Here is a 19,669-nt window from a genome sequence, read left to right on the forward strand (position 1 = left end):
GAAACAATACAGTACTTAAGAAAAAGCTACTTCTAATATCAGACCAAGAAGCAACTATCCTAACTAGAGTAACAGGCTATGGCATTAGTTCCAAACTTTCTTTATCTACAATATGGAAAAAATAGTTTTCATATGGTAAACAAATTTAAGAGAATAATTATTGTGCTCGTTCAACAATTTCTGAACTACTGACCAGTGCTGGAATTCTGTAATTGTGGGCTAACTGCTGAAAACTGTGAGAAGAATGGTGTATTATTTGCAAAGCACCACAGGTGACCCTGTGCTTTATCTTGCATGTTTTCTAAAATGTCAAATGTCTCCCCACAAATATATTCAGATCATACCAAGTGTGCATTAATTATCACAATGTGTTGTGATTCAGCCTGAGGCTGCTCAGGGACCAGCTGTGTCTCTGCTGGCTCCATGTCCGGAGGAGGATGACAGCACAGGGAGGGGGCTGAACAGTCGGACGGGGGAGAGGAAAATCAGGAATGGGATGAAGGCGAACAGCATGAGAGCCCGGGGGGGGGGGGCTCTCCCCAGCCAGTAGCTTGGAGTCATTAGGTGATGACGCACAAGCTGTCATTGACATGAGACAGCGACGTTCAGAGCAACGAAAGGAGCAGTTAAAGAGATATTTTCACCATTGAAGTAGAAACAGCTGGGTTTGGGTGTGGTACTCATCAGCAGGGTTTAAAAGGCAGGCAAGCCCTTTAAGCCATGTGGAGTGTTATCAGCTTGGCGTGGCGTTATCCTGTCTTGTTTCTCGGCGTCTCTGTTCCTGGCTTGTGGCCCAGCAGCTTTGGAAGATCCGTGGGAGGTATAGGTCTGCTATCTACAGCCTTGGCTTGGCAGCAAGAATTCTGTATTGCTGCATGGACTTTTGGCCTTCGTGAATATGTCTGAAGATACAGCATTTTCCTGTTTGTAAGGACATTTTCTGTTACCTGTGTTTTTCTTGAATTTTATAAAACTGCTGTTGCCTTTTACCCGTGTGTCTGGTTTCTCTTTTTGGGTTGGTATTGGCTTCTGGAGTGACCCAGACAGAACACAATGTAACTCAAAAGTCAAATTATTTAATTCCAGAAGTACAAGGAATGAGAAGCTTATGCTCTACAACCCACTCGACATTTGAAATCTATATCTTTTCACTGTTCAGAGTGCTTTAGAACTGCTATACTTTGTTGTTTATGTTAAATAATCCCCCACTCATGAAAGATATATTCATCTTTTAAAATGTAAATGCTAGCTACCAAACTAACCTTTAGCCAGATGTTCCAGATGGCAATTGCTGATCAATTGTAGGCAATATCAAATATTAATGATTTTCAGGATCTATTTCAGTTTGGCTTGTTTTATAGGATAAACTGTTTTACTTGTCATGTGGAAGCATGATTGGTTAGACATCTCAAATCAAGTGAAATGGTATTCCACTTATGGGCAGAACTTATACATCACTGAAGGCATGAATGAACTGAATGGGTCATAATGACCTAGACATAATGTCATAAACAATTCTCAATATTTTAATATGTGTTTCTTTATTTCTAAATATAATATATAAGGCGCATTGTAACAGTATCTAGCAGGTATTGGTTGACTTTGATAAAAGCTATAAAGTGTCCAGACTGATTAATACTTGGATGGAAGACTGCTGGAAAATTGTTAAAACTCAGATTAATTGGGATATTTTAAAAAAAGAACTTGTTGGTGATAAAAAATATCTGATTTCCAGATAATAAAGGAAGCTATTTGGAATATGTTCAGGTAATCAGACTGCGCCCCTCCCACCTCTAATTTTGGTATAATGTATCATCATAATGATGGCGGGGATGGCAGTAGGTGTTCCGAGGAGGAATCAGCAAAGAATGCAGGAAATGTTTGCCAAGAGAATACAGTATATTCCCAGCAGGAAACATCCAAGATGAAGATCATTCTGGCTTCCCAGTTTAAGCAATGTAAGAAGATGCTGAAACCACACAGATAGAAAATATACAATGACTGACAATATAGGGCCCCATGAAAGGCCCCTTCAGATGTAACATTAGACTAGGAGTCAACCTGTGAAGTCAAATTTGAAAGAATCTCTTTTCCACACTGAAATCAGTTTATAAACTTTAGGGATTAAGCCACCTTGAGTTGTACAAATTAAAATTGTGAGATATAAATAAAATAATTAAATATGTAAATTGGGACGGTAGACAAATGATATTATTAAAAATAAATTATTTAAATTATTTTTAAAATTACTGGATGTTGAATGTTTATGAGGTCAATTCGAAGTATTAATTATTTGTTTATCAGAAAGAAGGATTCTCCTCCGTTAAAATACTCAGAATATATGAATAATTTCTACTAGGGTCCAAAATGGAATACTGTGTTCAGTTCTGGAGACCTCACCTACAAAAAGATATTGACAAAATTGAACGGATCCAAAGACGGGCTACAAGAATGGTGGAAGGTCTTAAGCATAAAACGTATCAGGAAAGACTTAATGAACTCAATCTGTATAGTCTGGAGGACAGAAGGAAAAGGGGGGGACATGATCGAAACATTTAAATATGTTAAAGGGTTAAATAAGGTTCAGGAGGGAAGTGTTTTTAATAGGAAAGTGAACACAAGAACAAGGGGACACAATCTGAAGTTAGTTGGGGGAAAGATCAAAAGCAACGTGAGAAAATATTATTTTACTGAAAGAGTAGTAGATGCTTGGAACAAACTTCCAGCAGAAGTGGTTGGTACATCCACAGTAACTGAATTTAAACATGCCTGGGATAAACATATATCCATTGTAAGATAAAATACAGGAAATAGTATAAGGGCAGACTAGATGGACCATGAGGTCTTTTTCTGCCGTCAGTCTTCTATGTTTCTAAAATTAATGACAGGACGTAGATACTTTACAAGTGAGAGGGTCTTTTCAATGATAGTCTTCTGTGCCTAGAATTCCTTCTACTAAAAACAGCATGAAGCCTATGTTTTGATTTTTCAACATGTACCCTTTTATTTTTATATGCATTTGAAGATACAGGTAGTCCCTGATTTACAACAGTTCATTTAGTGACCGTTGAAAGTTACAACAATACTGAAAAAGTGACATGACAATTTTTCACAGTAACAACCTTTGTTGAATCACCATGATCATGCAATCAAAACTTAGATGCGTGGCAACTAGTTTATATTTATGACCGTTGCTGAGTCCCATGTCATGTGATAACCTTTTGCAACCTTTTGACAAGCAAAGTAAATGGGGAAGTCAGATTCATTTAACAACCGGGTTACTAACTTATCAACTACAGTGATCCACTTAACAACTGTGGCAAGAAGAGCAAAACTCACTTAACAATTGTCTTGCTTAGGAATGGAAATTTTGGGCTCAATTGTGATAGTAACTTAAGGACTATTTGTACTGTGATTTGCATTTTAAGTTTTTAATCTGTACACTTCAGTTTTTGAGTAGTTTAAAAGTATAAATAAATATTCTACTACAAAATGAGTTTTCTTTCTGTTTCAGGAATTAATGATAAGTTATTACCAAGACTGGAGAGCAACAGGACACATTCCTAATCAATATACTATAGCTGCATACAAAAAGTATTCTTAGTACTACTTTTTATATTTTCAAATGAAATTCATTTACTTTGTCCTAACAAGTTTCAATAGATGACTGGTCCTAAAAAATATATAGAATTCCACAATATTAACTAGATTCTTAACAGTTATGTTTTCATGTACTTTTCTTAGCTGTGTAATGAGCTTGGCATGGCTGGTAAGCTAAATGGGGGAAGGTGTGGTTAGCATTTGGATGGGAGATCCAGGGCTAGGGATTAAGATATTAGGAGGAAAAAGGAAAACCATCAAACCACTTCAAAAAATGCCATGGATATGTCCATAAATCAGCAGGAATTGATCTTAACTTGAAGAAAACTTTAGAATTAATCAGGATTTACTCATTAGTTTAAACTTTACAACAATTGCATGGGAAATGTATAAGTAAAACTAAGTATCATTAGAGCATTGTTTTGTTTCAAAGTTCCTTAGACTAGTGGCTCTTCTGAATAAAGTTTGTGTAAATTATTCCTAATATTGTTAACTTAAAACCCATATGCCTAATATTTCAATGCTTTAGCAAATCATTGAATGAAATGCACTTGATCTACTTTCAATGCTACATCGAAAGGCAATTATTACTCGGAACAAGAGAATAGTGAGAACGGTTCTTGAATCAAGTGCATTTTGTATAACATAAACTAAACTTAGCAACAGCTGGCTGAGTATTTCTAGCTTGATCTAAAATAATTACATTTGAATATAAAAGTTCAATAACTATGTAAATATAATTATTTCCTACTTTAATACATGGGGGAAAATAGCTGTGAAAAACTGTGTTATCATCAAGCTTACTGATTGAAAAACTGATTTCAAATACTGCTTGAAAATACCAGTTCTTTTTGGCTACAAAGACCTTAGAGATGGGGTTTCTCATATCAACAATCAAATATGTGTTTTGTGATGAAAAACATTCTTGGAATGTTAATGACTAGTTGGGATATAATGGCAAGTTTAAAAAGATTGGTCAAAGAGGACTGTCTGTTTGCTGCAGAACAATATTATCACAAATATAAAGAAATATAACTTTGTAGAATTTAGGTTGTAAATTAATTATATTCATAATATATTTTTCATATGTTCTTCTGCATTTTGATTTAATGAATACTTGGTAGCAGTTAGGTTATACTACCATCTTATCTTTGAAAATGAGCATTCTGTCTTACAAAATGATGAACTGGCTTTTAATTAAGAGTAGCCTAAAGTATGCTTCTAATATCTGAGTTTCTACTACTTAAAAGATATTTTAAAAATATTATACAAACAACCACAGCAACTGCTTCACTTTCAACTGCAATTTCACAAGGAATTGCTTTGCTTTTTAGGAATAGAATGAAGCACAATGTGTAATCTGGATTTTGAAAGACATTGCTTTCATTATTGTAAAGTATCATATAGTATGCAGGCATATACAATTAGGGTGTTTTTACAACATTCTAAATAACATGCCTCATGTTAAGTACTAATTTTCAGTAATAAAATACTTGGAGCTAATTGGATTTTGGCTATAAACTGACATAAATCCTTCAACATTGTTTTAATGGTTTTAAATTTCTAAAAACTTTCATTTGGGAAAGTTAACAAAATATTTTTACACTCTTGTGGAGGGAATTTTATTGCTAATTGTACATATTTTTATATTGAAATTTTAAAAAATCATGAGAATCAGTTTGATGTAATAATTAAAGCATCAGATTAGAAACTGGGAAATTGTGAGTTCTACTCCCACTTTAAACTCAAAGCCAGAGGGTTTGTCAATCAATGACATTGATTGGACCAGTCAATTTCTTTCAGCCCTAGAAAGGAGTCAATGGCAAACCACTTCTGAAAAGTCTTGCCAGGGAAAAAGCAGGAATTTGCCCAGAAGTCTTGGAGAGAATTGAAAATGATGGAATGGAAGAAGAAGAAAAAATGAACAATATTGTTTAGCGGGGGGAAAACAATGATCTATCATAGATTCAAAGAATAAACTCAAAAACTCATTTCTAAATACCCAAACTTATGAAGTACACTGGCCAAAAAATAACAGACCAATTATTTATGTGGAATATACCATATACAATTTTACACTGAGAAGCAGATCTATAATTTCTGAACAAGAATCTAAATCTATCTATCTATCTATCTATCTATCTATCTATCTATCTATCTATCTATCTATCTATCTATCTGATGCCTTAGAAACTTAGAACTTAGAAAGAAAGAAAGAAAGAAAGAAAGAAAGAAAGAAAGAAAGAAAGAAAGAAAGAAAGAAAGAAAAGGATCTGCAAATATGGGAAGCTTTGAAAATCATACATATCAATAAACTGAACCATGTTCTGGAAACATAAGAGCCTCGGTGGTGCAGTGGTTAGAGTGCAGTACTGCAAACTAGTGCTGATTACCAGCTGCCAACAGTTTGCCAGATTGAATCTCAGTAGGTTCAAGATTGACTCAGCCTTCCATCCTTCCAAGGTTGGTAAAATGAGGACCCAGCTTGTTGGGGGCAATATGCTTACCCTCTGTAAACCGCTTAGAGAGGGCTGTAAGGCACTGTGGAGCGGTATATAAGTCTAAATGCTCATGCTATTGCTAACCTTCATCAGAGACATAATATGCTCTTGACAAAGGGGGAAAAAATGAAGAAGTTGTCCATTAAGAGTTAGGAGACATTCCTATTATCTTTGTATCTGTTGTAAGTAGAATTGGCAGAATTGCATGTAAAGCATGGAAATAATTAATTTTATGTTAAAATGTATAACACCATGGGTTATTCAAGTGCAGACCTAATATGGCACTCTCGCCCTGTTATTGCTTGACAATTGGTTGTACTGTATTCCACCCAAAATCATTTTGTGTGAGACCGGTGGACATATAAACATTCTTTTCCCCTTACACAGAGAATCAGGAAAGGTAGCATGGTCAGAACAACTGTTTTGACCATCCTTTTTGGACTGATAACGACCCAGCCTTATACAGCCTCCATTGCTTGGATAATTCAGCCTGCAGCTGAAACAGTGTGGGATATCCACACGTAAAAGATTTCACGCGCGTCTGAGAAATTCTGCTATTTGGGAGCAGCATTCCCGTTTGATGCCGCAGCGTCTGCTTTGTTTTGACAGCCTGCCCTTCCGCTACTCCTTCCTCAGAGGTGGCAGAGGCGGGATAAAGTCCCCTCCACCGGGGGATTCCAAATGGGGAGCTCAGCTTTTACAGCCGGAGACGCGAAACATTCCTCAGGCCTGAGGGGGGCTAAACGTCCTCACCTCTGACACTTTCGCGGGACAGAGGACGGCTGGGCAGGCAAAGATGCAATGGCGGCGAGGAGGGGGCGGGAAATCCGTCTAGCCAAGAAGCCACCCGCCCCTTCTCTAGATACCTGGCCGCAATGGCGAGGACCGCTTCGCTCGTTCTTCCTCCTCCTCCCCCGCGCAATAGGTGCCTCGCCGCAGCCGTTGTCATTGAGACCTCCCGCAGCAACAGCACCGCCGCCGCCATGATGGTGCGAACAGCTGCTTCCGGGGAAGGCGGGTCGCGAGGGACAAACTACCTCCGTCCTCGTCAGGAAGGCGAAGTGACGCCGCTTGAAATCGCCGGCGCTGACCGAGCGGACGAGAAAGGCGGGTGTTTACGGCAATGCAAAATAAAAGGGCGGGATGGTGGCGGGCAGGGCGACGTGTGAGGACAATACCCGAGCGGGTATATAGAATAGAATAGAATAGAATAGAATAGAATAGTCTTCGGAGAAGGGCGGCATACAAATCTAATAAAAAATAATAATAGAATAGAATTATTTATTGGCCAAGTGTGATTGCACACACAAGGAATTTGTCTTTGGTGCATATGCTCTCAATGTACATAAAAGAAAAAGATACATTTGTCAAGAATCATGAGGTACCACACTTAATGATTGTCCTAGGGGTCAAATAAGCAATGAGGAAACAATATTAATAAAAATCTTAAGGATGCAAGGAGCAAGTTACAGTCATAAGTGGGAGGAAATGGGTGATAGGAATGATGAGAAAAAACAAGTAATAGTAGTGCAGACTTAGTAAATAGCTTGACAGTTCTGAGGGAACTTTATTTGGCAGAGTGATGGCGTTTGGGGGAAAAACTTGTGTCTGGTTGTCTTGTGCAGTGCTCTGTAGTGACGTTTTGAGGGTAGGAGTTGAAACAATTTATGTACAGGGTGTGAGGTGTCTGTAAATATTTTCATGACTCTTTTTGACTCGTGCAGTCTACAGGTCCTCAATGGAAGGCAGGTTGGCAGCAATTGTTTTTTCTGCAGTTCTAATTATCCTCTGAAGTCTGTGTCAGTCTTGTTGGGTTGCAGAACCAAACCAGACAGTTGTAGAGGTTCAGATGACAGACTCAATGATTCCTCTGTTGAACTGTATCAGCAGCTCTTTGGGCAGTTTGAGATTTCTGAGTTGGTGCAGAAAAAACATTCTTTGTTGTGCTTTTTTGATTATTAGTCCCTTCTAAGAGTTGGGTGTGGAACTTTAAGAAGTGGTTCCACAAGTCCGGGAATTAAGCCATTTACCCATGATTGAGTTGACTCTTGCATCCCCCTGAAAAGAAGCAAGTTTGTTTTAGGCATTTTGTGTTTTGATTGCATATGCAATCAAAACACAAAATGCCTAAAACGAACTTGCTTCTTTTCAGGGGGATGCAAGAGTCAACTCAATCGTGGGTAAATATATTGTCATGCTGTGGGCATGGTTTATTTTGTGGTTGTGGCTTTCTGGCCATATGACCAGGTGGGAGTGGCTTGATAATCATGTGATGGGGTGGCATAAAGGTCATGTGACTGGATGGGAGTGGCTTACCTATCAAGATAAGTTTTCAAATAGGAGTGTTTGGAAACTCAAACAGTATTTGCTATGTGAGCAAGAAAGAGGCAGGAAGGAGTCTGTGTATGGATTAGCTCAATTATTCTGTAGTGAAGCTGCTTGCTGCTGTAAAAGCAACATTGAAACTGAAACTCCTCTGCTTGTGTTTTGCATTTGGATCAGATTTTGTTTCAGGTGGGGAGGGAGGAGTAGAACTCCTTATCATCAGAGCTTGTTAATCGTAATCATAATATCAGAAATAGTCATGCTCCAATGTTCATTTTGAAGAATTCTTTCTTAGTGAGCACCTAGAAGGCAAGAGATATACCGTATTTTTCGCTCCATAAGACGCAGTTTTTTCCCTCCCAAAGTAGGTTGAAAAATCAGCAGCGTCTTATGGAGCGAAGATGCAGGCAGGGAGGGGGGGGGGCGCAAGCCCAAAAAGCAGCCGCAGCGGAGGCCAAGTCTCGCTCCAGGCTGTGCCCCCTCCGAGCGCTCGGCCCAGCCACCTTCACCCGTCTTCGCGTCGCTTCGGAAGCCGCTCTGCATCAGCGGGAAGGAAGGCGGAAGGCAAGCAGCAAAGCGGCACTTGGCGAGCGGAGAGGCGCTTCGCTGGCTGCGGGCATTTCGGAATAGAAAAGAGCCCGCAACACCGGGGGAGGCAGGGGGTCCCGCGCCGCAAAGCATCCAGAGAGGCTCCCGCGGGCGAAGAAGAAACTAGGGGCCTCCCCTCGGAGGCGGGCGGGGGAGGGGCAGGTAACGCGCACCGCTGCAGGAGGGGTGAGGAGCCGAAGCAGCCCCCTGTCCGCCCAGCTGCCCGTCCGGGGATTTGGCAGCGCAGGCCGCTGGGCCCTCCCGCCTGCAGGATCAGCCTCGACAGCCCCCCCCCCACTCGCCTAAAGGCCTGGCCGGGAGCCCGCGGGCTCGCCCCAAAAGCGCTTTCGCCCCGGAGAGCAGCCGCCGCCAACCTCTTCCTCGCCCGCAGGAGCAGGCCGAGCAGAAGCGCCCCCGCCCCGCGCCGGAGAAGTCGCCCCTCCGAGCCCGACGTTCCGGGCAGATGCAGCGGGAGCGAAGCTCGCCCACACGCGGCCCGTTGTGGCTCGGGCAGAGCGGCTCGCCTGGGATGATTCTCTGCCCCACGAGCGCCTCTGGGACTGGAGGACAACCCCCCTGCCCGCTCGCTTGCTCGCTCTCTCGCTCCCGGTGCGTGGGCCCGCGCTGCGTCCAACCGGGCGCCCTCATGTCGAGGTTCTACTGTACTGCCTATTTTGGCAAGATTCTTCTTTATGTTGTCTAACAAGTTATTCTGTGAAATTTCCTAAATTTCAGAGTTTTATCCATATCCAGGTTGTGAACTACTATTGCAGTTTTCAAGATCTCTCTCTCTCTCTGTACTATAGTTTTTTCAGACGTGTCAGATTGATTAGTTTGCAAATCCCCAGATATTTGACTTCCTCCACTTCTCAAAAATTTGTTGAAAGGAAGAAAAAAACCCAAAGTTTTAGCGAGACTATTATTAAGTTTCTACTGTATTACAAAGTGTAGTTAATCTAGCCCAGGAGATTGAAACTCATTAAATTCTCTTTTAACAGTGATAGCTGCTAGCTACTTTATGTAAGATGCTGCCTGGCATTGTCATACAAGTTATTATTTACCCTTGTATCTGAGCTTTAGTAGAAAGTCAATTATATTTAACATCAAAATGATCCAAGTGAGATGTTGCTTGTTTGTATATTTTCCCAATTCCCCTAGGGCAGTGTTATTGTAATAAATATTTTAGCCTACTTTTTGGCTCAAAATATTTTTTTTCTATTTTCCTCCTCTAAAATCTAGGTGCGTCTTATCAGCAGGTGCGTCTTATAGAGCGAAAAATACGGTACATGCAGCAAATTTCAAGCTTTACGGTTCTGGAGATTTTGTGATACATGTGCTTTTATATATATACAGTGATCCCCCGCTCGTTGCGAGGGTTCCGTTCCAGGAGCCCCCGCAACGAGCGGGTTTTCGCGAAGTAGCGATGCGGAAGTAAAAACACCATCTGCGCATGTGCAGACGGTGTTTTTACTCCCACAGCGCTAGCGAGGAGCCGAAGATTGGGGGCGGCGCGGCTGTTTGCCGCCGGCATGGGGGGCTTCCTAGCAGCCCCCCAAACCCGGGTTGGGGGTCCGGGGGGCGCTGTCTCTCGGCGCTTTCGTGCTGAGTCCGGGAGCAAACTCGCTCCCCGACTCAGCTGGAAAGCGCTGAGAGACAGCGTGGACAGGCCCGTTCCTTGGCGCTGTCTCTCGGGGCTTTCGTGCTGAGTCCGGGAGCGAACTCGCTCCCCGACTCAGCTGGAAAGCGCCGAGAGACAGCGTGGACAGGCCCGTTCCTTGGCGCTGTCTCTCGGGGCTTTCGTGCTGAGTCCGGGAGCGAACTCGCTCCCCGACTCAGCTGGAAAGCGCCGAGAGACAGCGTGGACAGGCCCGTTCCTTGGCGCTGTCTCTCGGGGCTTTCGTGCTGAGTCCGGGAGCGAACTCGCTCCCCGACTCAGCTGGAAAGCGCCGAGAGACAGCGTGGACAGGCCCGTGCGGCGAGAATGAACGGCGTGGGCGGGCGAAGGGCGGGCGGCAGCGAGGAGTTTGCGTGGGCGGTGGGGAAACTCCTCGCTGACGCCAGCAAGAGGGGGAAGACTCAGGGAAGCCGCCCAGCAGCTGATCTCCCGGTTGCCATCTACGCATGCGTGCCCACGGGCACCCATGCGTAGATGGTATTTTGACTTCCGGGTTGAAAAATAGCGAAGTACCCTGTTCGCAATGGTTGGGGACGCAATAAACGGGGGATCACTGTAGATTTACCCCTTTTGCTTCCCAGATGTCCATGCTACATGCTGCCAGAAGAGACAATACAGACAATAAAAGGAATATCTCTAATACTACAGTTAGGACCACTTCTGAACTCCCAGTGTGCTCCCAGTTCATAACAATTCAAGCAGTCCTATAAATCATAGAAATAAAACAACTTAATCCCTTTAAGGCAGCAGAATAAGACATCTCTACATCTTGTGAGTAGCCCAGAGACATGTGGCTTAAACATTGTGACAGACAAACTATTGAATTAAGATTTATTTATTTATTAGATTTGTATGCCGCCCCTCTCCGTAGACTCGGGGCAGCTAACAACAGTAATAAAACAACATATAACAAATCTAATATTTAAAATAACTAAAAACCCTTATTAAAAACCAAACATACACACAAATATACCATGCATAAATTGTATAGGCCTGGGGGAAATGAGATGACTCCTGAGCTGATTCAGCAGGGTTATTTGTATGTTTTTAGCCAGCGAAAGGGAGTTCACCATTGAATACATCCAGTGAAGGGGCCCCAATTACCTCTCTGGGTAATTGGTTCTGCTGTCAAACAATTCTACTCTCAGGAAGCTTTTGGGAGTATAAATTGCTACATATCAAACTGTTGCACAAGATTTGAGAGAGAGAAGTTGGCTACTGCCCCTGGCATGTTGACAGTAATTCACTACGCGATTTCATGAGCTAATTGATGAAAGTTATGCAATAATGAAATCTTTAGTCTTGAAAGATTAGGTGTGAACTTTATTTAAATAGCACAGGACTAGTTTGCTGCATGTTTAATGGAAGTTCAACTTAATTCTGTAAATATTTTTCTATACAGTACAGTTACTATTGTACATATGTTGTGTTGCATTTATTTTTTAGAATACCATATTTTTCAGATTATAAGACGCACCAGTGTATAAGACGCAAAAAGATTTTAAAGAGATGAGTAAGAAAAAAAGGTTTTGTCCTCCCCAGCCTCGCAAACTGTCTGTGTGCCCTGTTTTTTGCAAAAATTGCCCCATTTTTCACCCATTTTTTGCAGAGGGCTTGGGACACCTGCAGAGGGCTCCTGGGGGCTCCAGGAGCCCTCTGGGGAAAAGATTTGTGAATCTTTCCTTGGTCAGCTTCCAACCGTTGTTCCTTGTCCGGCCCTCTGGTGCCCTGGAAAATAGTGTGTCCCCCTCCTCTCCGTGGCAACCCCTTAAGTACCTGTATACAGCTATCATGTCCTCCCTAGCCCTTCTTTTTACTAGACTATCCATGCCCAGTTCCAGCAACTTTTCCTCATATGGCCTGGTCTCTAGTCCCCTTATCATTTTAATTGCTCTTTTCTGCACCCTTTCCAGAGTCTCTATATCTCTTTTGAAGTGTGGTGACCAGAACTGGATGCAATACTCCAGGTGCGGTCTGACCAGGGCCTTATAGAGTGGTATTATTACCTCTCTGGTCTTGAAGTGTATCACCCTGTTCATGCAGCTTAGGATTGTGTTGGCTTTTTTAGCCGCTGCTGCACATTGCTGGCCCATGTTTAGCTGGTTATCCACCAAGACTCCAAGATCCCTTTCACAGTCACTTATGGTGAGTGTGGTTTCGCCTAATTTGTATGCATGTTTTGGGGTATTTTGCCTAGGTGCAGGATTTTATTCTTCTCTACATTGAACTTCATTTTGTTCGTTTCGGCCCACTGTACAAGTCTGTCTAGATCTTTCTGTATCCTGTGTCTATCCTCTGGGGTGTTGGCCACTCCTGCCAGCTTGGTGTCATCTGCGAATTTAATTAATTCCTCCTCTATTCCCTCATCTAGGTCATTGATAAATATGTTAAAGAGTACTGGGCCTAGGACTGATTCCTGTGGTACCCCGCTGCCTACCTCTTTCCATGTGGACTTAGTCCCATTGAGGGCTACTCGCTGGGTGCGATTGGTCAGCCAGTTTTCAATCCATCTTGTTGTGTTACTGTCGATCCCACTCTTCTTTACTTTGGAGAGTAGAAGGTTGTGGTCCACCTTGTCGAATGCTTTGCTAAAGTCTAAGTATATTATGCCCACTGCATTTCTCTGGTCAATTGATTTTGTCACAGTATCGAAGAATGAAATGAGGTTGGTTTGGCATGATTTGTTTCTGATGAATCCGTGTTGCCTGGTGGTTATTCGATTCAAAGTGGTGGCAGATCTGTTTCTTGATTATCTTTTCTAATATTTTCCCGGGAATAGACGTAAGGCTGATCGGTCTGTAATTTCCTGGGTCTGTTTTTTTGCCTTTTTTGTAAATAGGGACCACATCGGCTCGTTTCCAATTGTCTGGTAGGTCTCCTGTGGTCCAGGATTTTTGAAAGATGTGGTACAGAGGTTCAGTGATGACATCGGCAAGCTCCTTTAGGACTCTGGGGTGCAGTCCATCTGGTCCTGGTGATTTGTACTCATTCAGTTCCAATAGGTGGTCTCTTACTGTATTTCTATTAAAGTAGTGTTTTGTTCCAATTTTGATTTCTACAGCTGTGATACAAGCTCGTTGTTTTGTTGTTTCTTTGTGCGTGAAAAGTGATGCAAAAAAGGCGTTGAGCAGTTCTTCTTTCTCTTTATTGTCCGTTACTTCTGTGCCATCTCCTCTTTCTAGTGGACCGACTGCTTCCTTGATTTTTTGGGGGGGTGTTTATGTGTTGGAAGAAGCTTTTTTTATTGTCTTGGACCTTTGATGCTAGGCTTAGTTCATACTGGGCTTTTGCTATCCTGATTTTTTTCTTTGCAGATTCTGGCTGTTTGTTGGTAATCTGCCTTGGTTATGTGCCCTTCTTTCCATTTTTTGTATCTGTCTTTTTCCCCCTTCAGTTTGTTGGTTAGGTCCTTGTGTAGCCAAGCTAGTTTCTTTTTGGATTTTGGGTGTTTCTTTTTCATCGGGATAGCATTGTTTTGGGCTTTTGTGATCGTGGTTTTTTGAGATTTCCTAAGCTTCCTGCGTGGTTTTGCCTTTTAGGACTGTTGTCCAAGTGATCACTCTCAAGTTTTCTCTAAGTTTATTGAAGTCTGCTTTTTTAAAATATGGGATTTTGGTGTTGTTGGGTCTAGTTGATTGTGTTGATATTATATTGAATTTGAGAATGTTGTGGTCACTTTCACCTAGCACTCCATCTGTTTCGACCCCAACGATCATTTCTTCTCTGTTTGCGAGAATTAGGTCCAGTATGGCTGCCCCTCTAGTTCTTTCCTCTACTTTTTGGACGTTGTCTGCAAGGCATGTCAGAAATTTGTTTGATTTTTTGCTTGGTGTGGAATTATTTTTCCAATTTATTTGTATTTATTAGATTTGTATGCCGCCCCTCTCCGAAGACTCGGGGTGGCTAACAACAATAAAAAAGACAATGTGAACAAATTAATATTAAAAATAATCTTTAAAAAATCCCAATTTAAAGAACCAATCATACATACAAGCATACCATGTATAAATTCTATAAGCCTAGGGGGAAGGGAAAATTTCAATTTATGTCCGGGTAGTTAAAGTCTCCCATTATTACTGTGTTGTTTTTCTTGCGTATGTGTGTCAGTTTGTTGTTGAAAAGGTTGTCCATTGTTTCTGTTTGGTTTGGTGGTCTGTAGTACACACCAATTGTTGCACTTTTTTCTTCTTTGATGTTGACCCATAAGCTTTCTAGAAGGTTTTCTTCTTTTGTAGTTGTATCTCAGTGACATTGTAGTGGTCTTTTATGTACAGTGCAACTCCACCTCCTTTTTTGTGTGATCTGTTTTTTTAAAATAATTTGTATCCTTTAATCTGTATATTCCAGTTGTGTGTATCGTCCCACCAAGTTCCGGTGATTCCAACTACAGTAGAACCCCGACTTACGAGACTAATTGGTTCCGGAAGGAGGCTCGTAAGTCGGAACGCTCGTATGACGAAACATTGTTTCCCATAGGAAACAATGTAAAGTCAATTAATCCGTGCAACAACAACAAAAACCGCTGCCGCCGAACGCGGAAGTTAGCGTTCAGAGACAGCTGCGAAGCAGCGCGCGTTTTTTAAAACGTGGCAGCCGGCCTGGGGGGCTCGGGGGGAAGCCCCCGAGCCCCCCAGGCCGGCTGCCACGTTTTAAAACACGCGCGCCGCTTCGCAGCTGTCTGCTGAATCTGGAACGCTAACTTCCGCGTTCGGATTCAGCAGACAGCTGCGAAGCAGCGCACGTGTTTTAAAACGTGGCAGCCAGCCTGGGGGGCTCGGGGGGAAGCCCCGAGCCCCCCAGGCCGGCTGCAACCTTTTAAAACACGCGCGCTGCTTCGCAGCTGTCTGCTGAATCCGAACGCGGAAGTTAGCGTTCCGGATTCAGCAGAGAGCTGCGAAGCGGCGCGCGTGTTTTAAAACGTGGCAGCCGGCCTGGGGGGCTCGGGGCTTCCCCCCGAGCCCCCCAGGCCGGCTGCCACGTTTTAAAACACGCGCGCTGCTTCGCAGCGGTCTGCTGAATCCGAACGCGGAAGTTAGCGTTCCGGATTCAGCAGAGAGCTGCGAAGCGGCGCGCATGTTTTAAAAGGTTGCAGCCAGCCTGGGGGGTTCGGGGGCTTCCCCCCGAGCCCCCCAGGCCGGCTGCCACGTTTTAAAACACGCGCGCTGCTTCGCAGCTGTCTGCTGAATCCGAACGCGGAAGTTAGTGTTCCGGATTCAGCAGAGAGCTGCGAAGCAGCGCGCGTGTTTTAAAACGTCACAGCCGGCCTGGGGGGCTCGGGGGCTTCCCCCCGAGCCCCCCAGGCCGGCTGCAACCTTTTAAAACACGCGGGATACGAGCGCCAAGGAGCTGTCTCCTGAAGCCGAAAGCGGAAGTTAGTGTTCGGCTTCAGGAGACAGCTCCTTGGCGCTCGTATCCCGAATGTGAGCTCGGGAGGCGAACAAAAATGTCGCTCCCCTCCCAGCTCTTATCTCGAGTAGCTCGTAAGTAGAGCTGCTCGTATGTCGAGGTTCCACTGTATGTCGCATTTGCCTTCGTGTATTAGAATTTCTAGTTCACCCTGTTTGTTCCCTAGGCTTTGTGCATTGGTATAGAGACATTTGAGTTCTTTGTGCCTGTTTTTGGGAGGGCCCTGGGTGACTTCTGGTTGGTGTTTGTGTGTGTCTCCCTTCCCTTCCCTTTTTGGTTTGTTGTTGATCCTGCTTGTTGAGGGGCCCTGATTGGCGTTAGTTTCTGGAATATGAATGCCCACCCCACACAGTGTTGATGAGTTGGGCTAGACGGTTTCCAAGGACACTTCCCGGTCTTAGTGAGGTGTAACTCATCCCTAGCTAGAATCCCAGCCTGGAGAAAGTGTAGTCCATGATCAAGAAATCCAAAGTTTCTTTGGCGGCACCAACCTTTTAGCCAGTGGTTCAACTGCAGAATTTTTCGTTCTCTTGTTGGGTTCTGTCCTCTTGTAGGTAGTATGGACAAAAAACTACCTGTGCACCCATGTCTTTGGCTTTCTTGCCCAGTTGGTCGTAGTCCCTCATTGTTCTTTTTAGGTCTTTTGCTGTGTCATTTGTTCCCACATGGAATATTATTAGGGGGTAGTAGTCTGTGGGTTTTATTATCTTGGTTATTTTTTCTGTTATGTCAGAAATTTTGGCTCCAGGGAGGCAGCATACCTCCCTGGATTGATTGTCCGGCCTGCAAATGGCAGGTGCTGTTCCCCTGAGAATTGAGTCCCCAATTACAAGCACTATCATGGTGGTAATTGGTGTTGTTATTTTGTTGGGGGTTCTAGTTGGTGCTTCTTCATCAGCTGCCTATTTGTTTTCTTCTATTGGGAGTCCTTGGTAGTGGTTGTGGTTGCTTGTCTTAGTGGAATTGGTTGCGGGTGAGTTGCTTTTGTCGTAGGTTTTGTGTTTGTTTTACACTTTTTTCTGTGGGTGACATGTGTCCAGCTGTTTTTGTCTTCTGGGGGAGTGTTTCGTGTGGAGGTGGCATGGTAATTTCTGTCTACTGGATGTGGTTGTTCTTTTTGTGTGCTTTGAGGTTTGTTGTTGCCGTTGTTAAGTTTAATGGTGTTCAGTTCCTGTTCTAGGTTTTCTATTTTTTCTTCCAGCATTAATCGCTTTTCCATTGATTTCTATGGGAAACATTGTTTCTTCTTACAAACCTTTCACCTTACAAACCTTGTCCCAGAACCAATTAAGTTTGTAAGACAAGGTATCACTGTATGTATGTATGTATGTATGTATGTATGCATGTATGTATGCATGTATGTATGAATAAATAAATAAAAAACAAACAAACAAACCCAAACAAAGAGTTAGAAACCAGGGACTTGAGTCTTATGTATGTATTCTGTTTTTGTACACACACACACAAGCACACACACACACACACAGTGTTTTACCACTTACTTCCAGATGCAAAGCTATTTTTTCCTGACTACGGAATTCAATAAAATAAAATAAAATAATAACTCTTTCCCTTGCTCTTTTGCGTCTTTTAAAAATCAACTGAATTTACTGTGCAACTCTGTTAGATAACAACAGCTCTCACACTCATACAATTTTCATAGTTCAAAATAAATGAAGTAGGCATCTAACATTTTACTTATGATTTTATGCATTCTCCAATAGTCAAAGAGTGGCTGGGAGATTTGTTAGGCTTGCTGGACTGCACATGAAATTTACCATGAAGTCAGAACTATCTGGTTCTAATTTCACCACACACACACACACACACACAGAGAGAGAGAGAAAAAAAAGAGTCTTGTATGAGTCGTCCATAAAATATCATAGTCAAAGGAGGAAAGGAAAAATTAAAAACAGACAACTTCTGCTACTTTGTCCATTTCATATGCAACCAAGCATATGGCATAGTCCTATGAGAAAATTCCTCCTTTCCCAAGTCTGCTAAATAAAGTAAAATATAAAATACAATACATTTTAATGTGCATCATTTTGAAGCCACATGCATACGAGAGTCACCCAGAAAGTAATGCACCACCTTTTTTCATTACCTACAGTAATGGTCCGAATGCAGAACTTTAGATATACATTATTTGAATTGTCAGGAGTGCGTGTGTAAATTTTACGCTTCTTCAGACAGATAGCGTAGCTGCAGCAGTGTTTCGAAATGCCATCTGTAACTGATGTAAGTTACAAGCAGCGTGTCATCATTGAATTTCTCACTGGGGAAAAAGAAACTGTTGGGAACATTCACAAACATTTGTGTAGAGTTTATGGAGAATCTGCAGTTGACAGAAGTACGGTTAGTTGCTGGACACAGAGGGTGAGGACATTAGAAGACGGTTTGGCAGAGTTACAAGATTTGCAGTGTTCGGGGTGGCCATCCACGGCTGTCACCCCTGACGAGACGCAGCTTGCTGATGTGCTCGGCAGTTGGCACTGAAGCTGTCAATCAGCAAAGGAAGTGTGGATGCAATCATCCATGCTCTTGTTTACTCAAAAGTGTATGCACAATGGGTTCCACACTGTCTTACAGTGGACCACAAATCTTTCATAAAAAACATTTCTTCTGAGCTGCTGAAATGTTCTGAAGCGGAGGGGGAAGCGTTCTTGTCCAGGACTGTGACAGGTGATGCAACCTGGGTTCACCATTTTCAGCCCGAAACAAAACAACAGTCGATGGAATGGCGCCATCCTCAATCTCCGCAGAAGAAAAAATTCAAAGCAATTGCTTCTTCCGGTAAAGTCATGATCCCAGTGTTTTGGGACTGTGAGGGTGTCATACTTATTGATGTGATGCCAAGAGGCAGCACCATTAATTTTGAAACTTTTGAAGACATTAACCAAACCCAAGAAACGCTTCCAGCTACTTCGGTGCCATAACAACCCAGGTGAATGTTTGATTCAACATGATAATGCTCAGCCTCACACAAGTTTGCGGACTTCAGAACACATCACTAAAAAGGGTTGGACAGTGTTACCCCAGCCACCCTACAGCCCTGACCTAGCTCCCTCAGACTTCCACTTGTTTGGCCCTTAAAGGATGCCATTCACGGAAGACATTTCGAGGATGACGAAGAGGTGATTCACACCGTGCAGAAATGGCTACGTGACCAGAACAAGGAGTGGTACCGACAGGGCATACACGCCCTTGTGTCTCACTGGAGGAAGGCCGTAGAACGAGCCAGAGATTACATGGAAAAATAGGGAGTGTGGAAGAAACTTAATTTTTTTCTTGTGTGTAAGTTTTATTGTGTTCAATAAATAATTGTTAAAGAAAAAAATGGGGTGCATTACTTTCTGGGCGACCCTCGTATAATAATTTCAATCATACCCTTTCTTCCCAAGTATTCTCAGAGAATATTGTTTTGAATAGCGGTTTATTTCCAAAGTTTTGTAAAAGTCTACCTCAACAGGCAATAATCTGGAGAAGGGCATAAATGAAGTGGGGAAATAGAGATTCTTCTGAATATTACAACCCTGCAACTACAATATGGATTTCCTCATGTGAAGTTAAA

The 19,669-nt window shown here is 42.7% G+C and overlaps 1 protein-coding gene across 1 annotated transcript in view; it reads right to left on the reverse strand.

The window, feature by feature from the left end:
* The window catches only part of NDUFS4 (NADH:ubiquinone oxidoreductase subunit S4), a 57,558-nt gene extending 50,412 nt beyond the window's left edge, over positions 1-7,146 (reverse strand). Inside the window, exon 1 of the mRNA XM_070743354.1 lies at positions 6,968-7,146. Within this exon, the coding sequence (XP_070599455.1) occupies positions 6,968-7,086 (119 nt within the window). The 5' untranslated portion in view covers positions 7,087-7,146. The remainder of the gene's footprint in view (positions 1-6,967) is intronic.
* Positions 7,147-19,669: the final 12,523 nt, after the last annotated feature.

This window comes from Erythrolamprus reginae, chromosome 2, assembly GCF_031021105.1.
Source record: "Erythrolamprus reginae isolate rEryReg1 chromosome 2, rEryReg1.hap1, whole genome shotgun sequence".
Taxonomy (NCBI): Eukaryota; Metazoa; Chordata; class Lepidosauria; order Squamata; family Dipsadidae; genus Erythrolamprus; species Erythrolamprus reginae.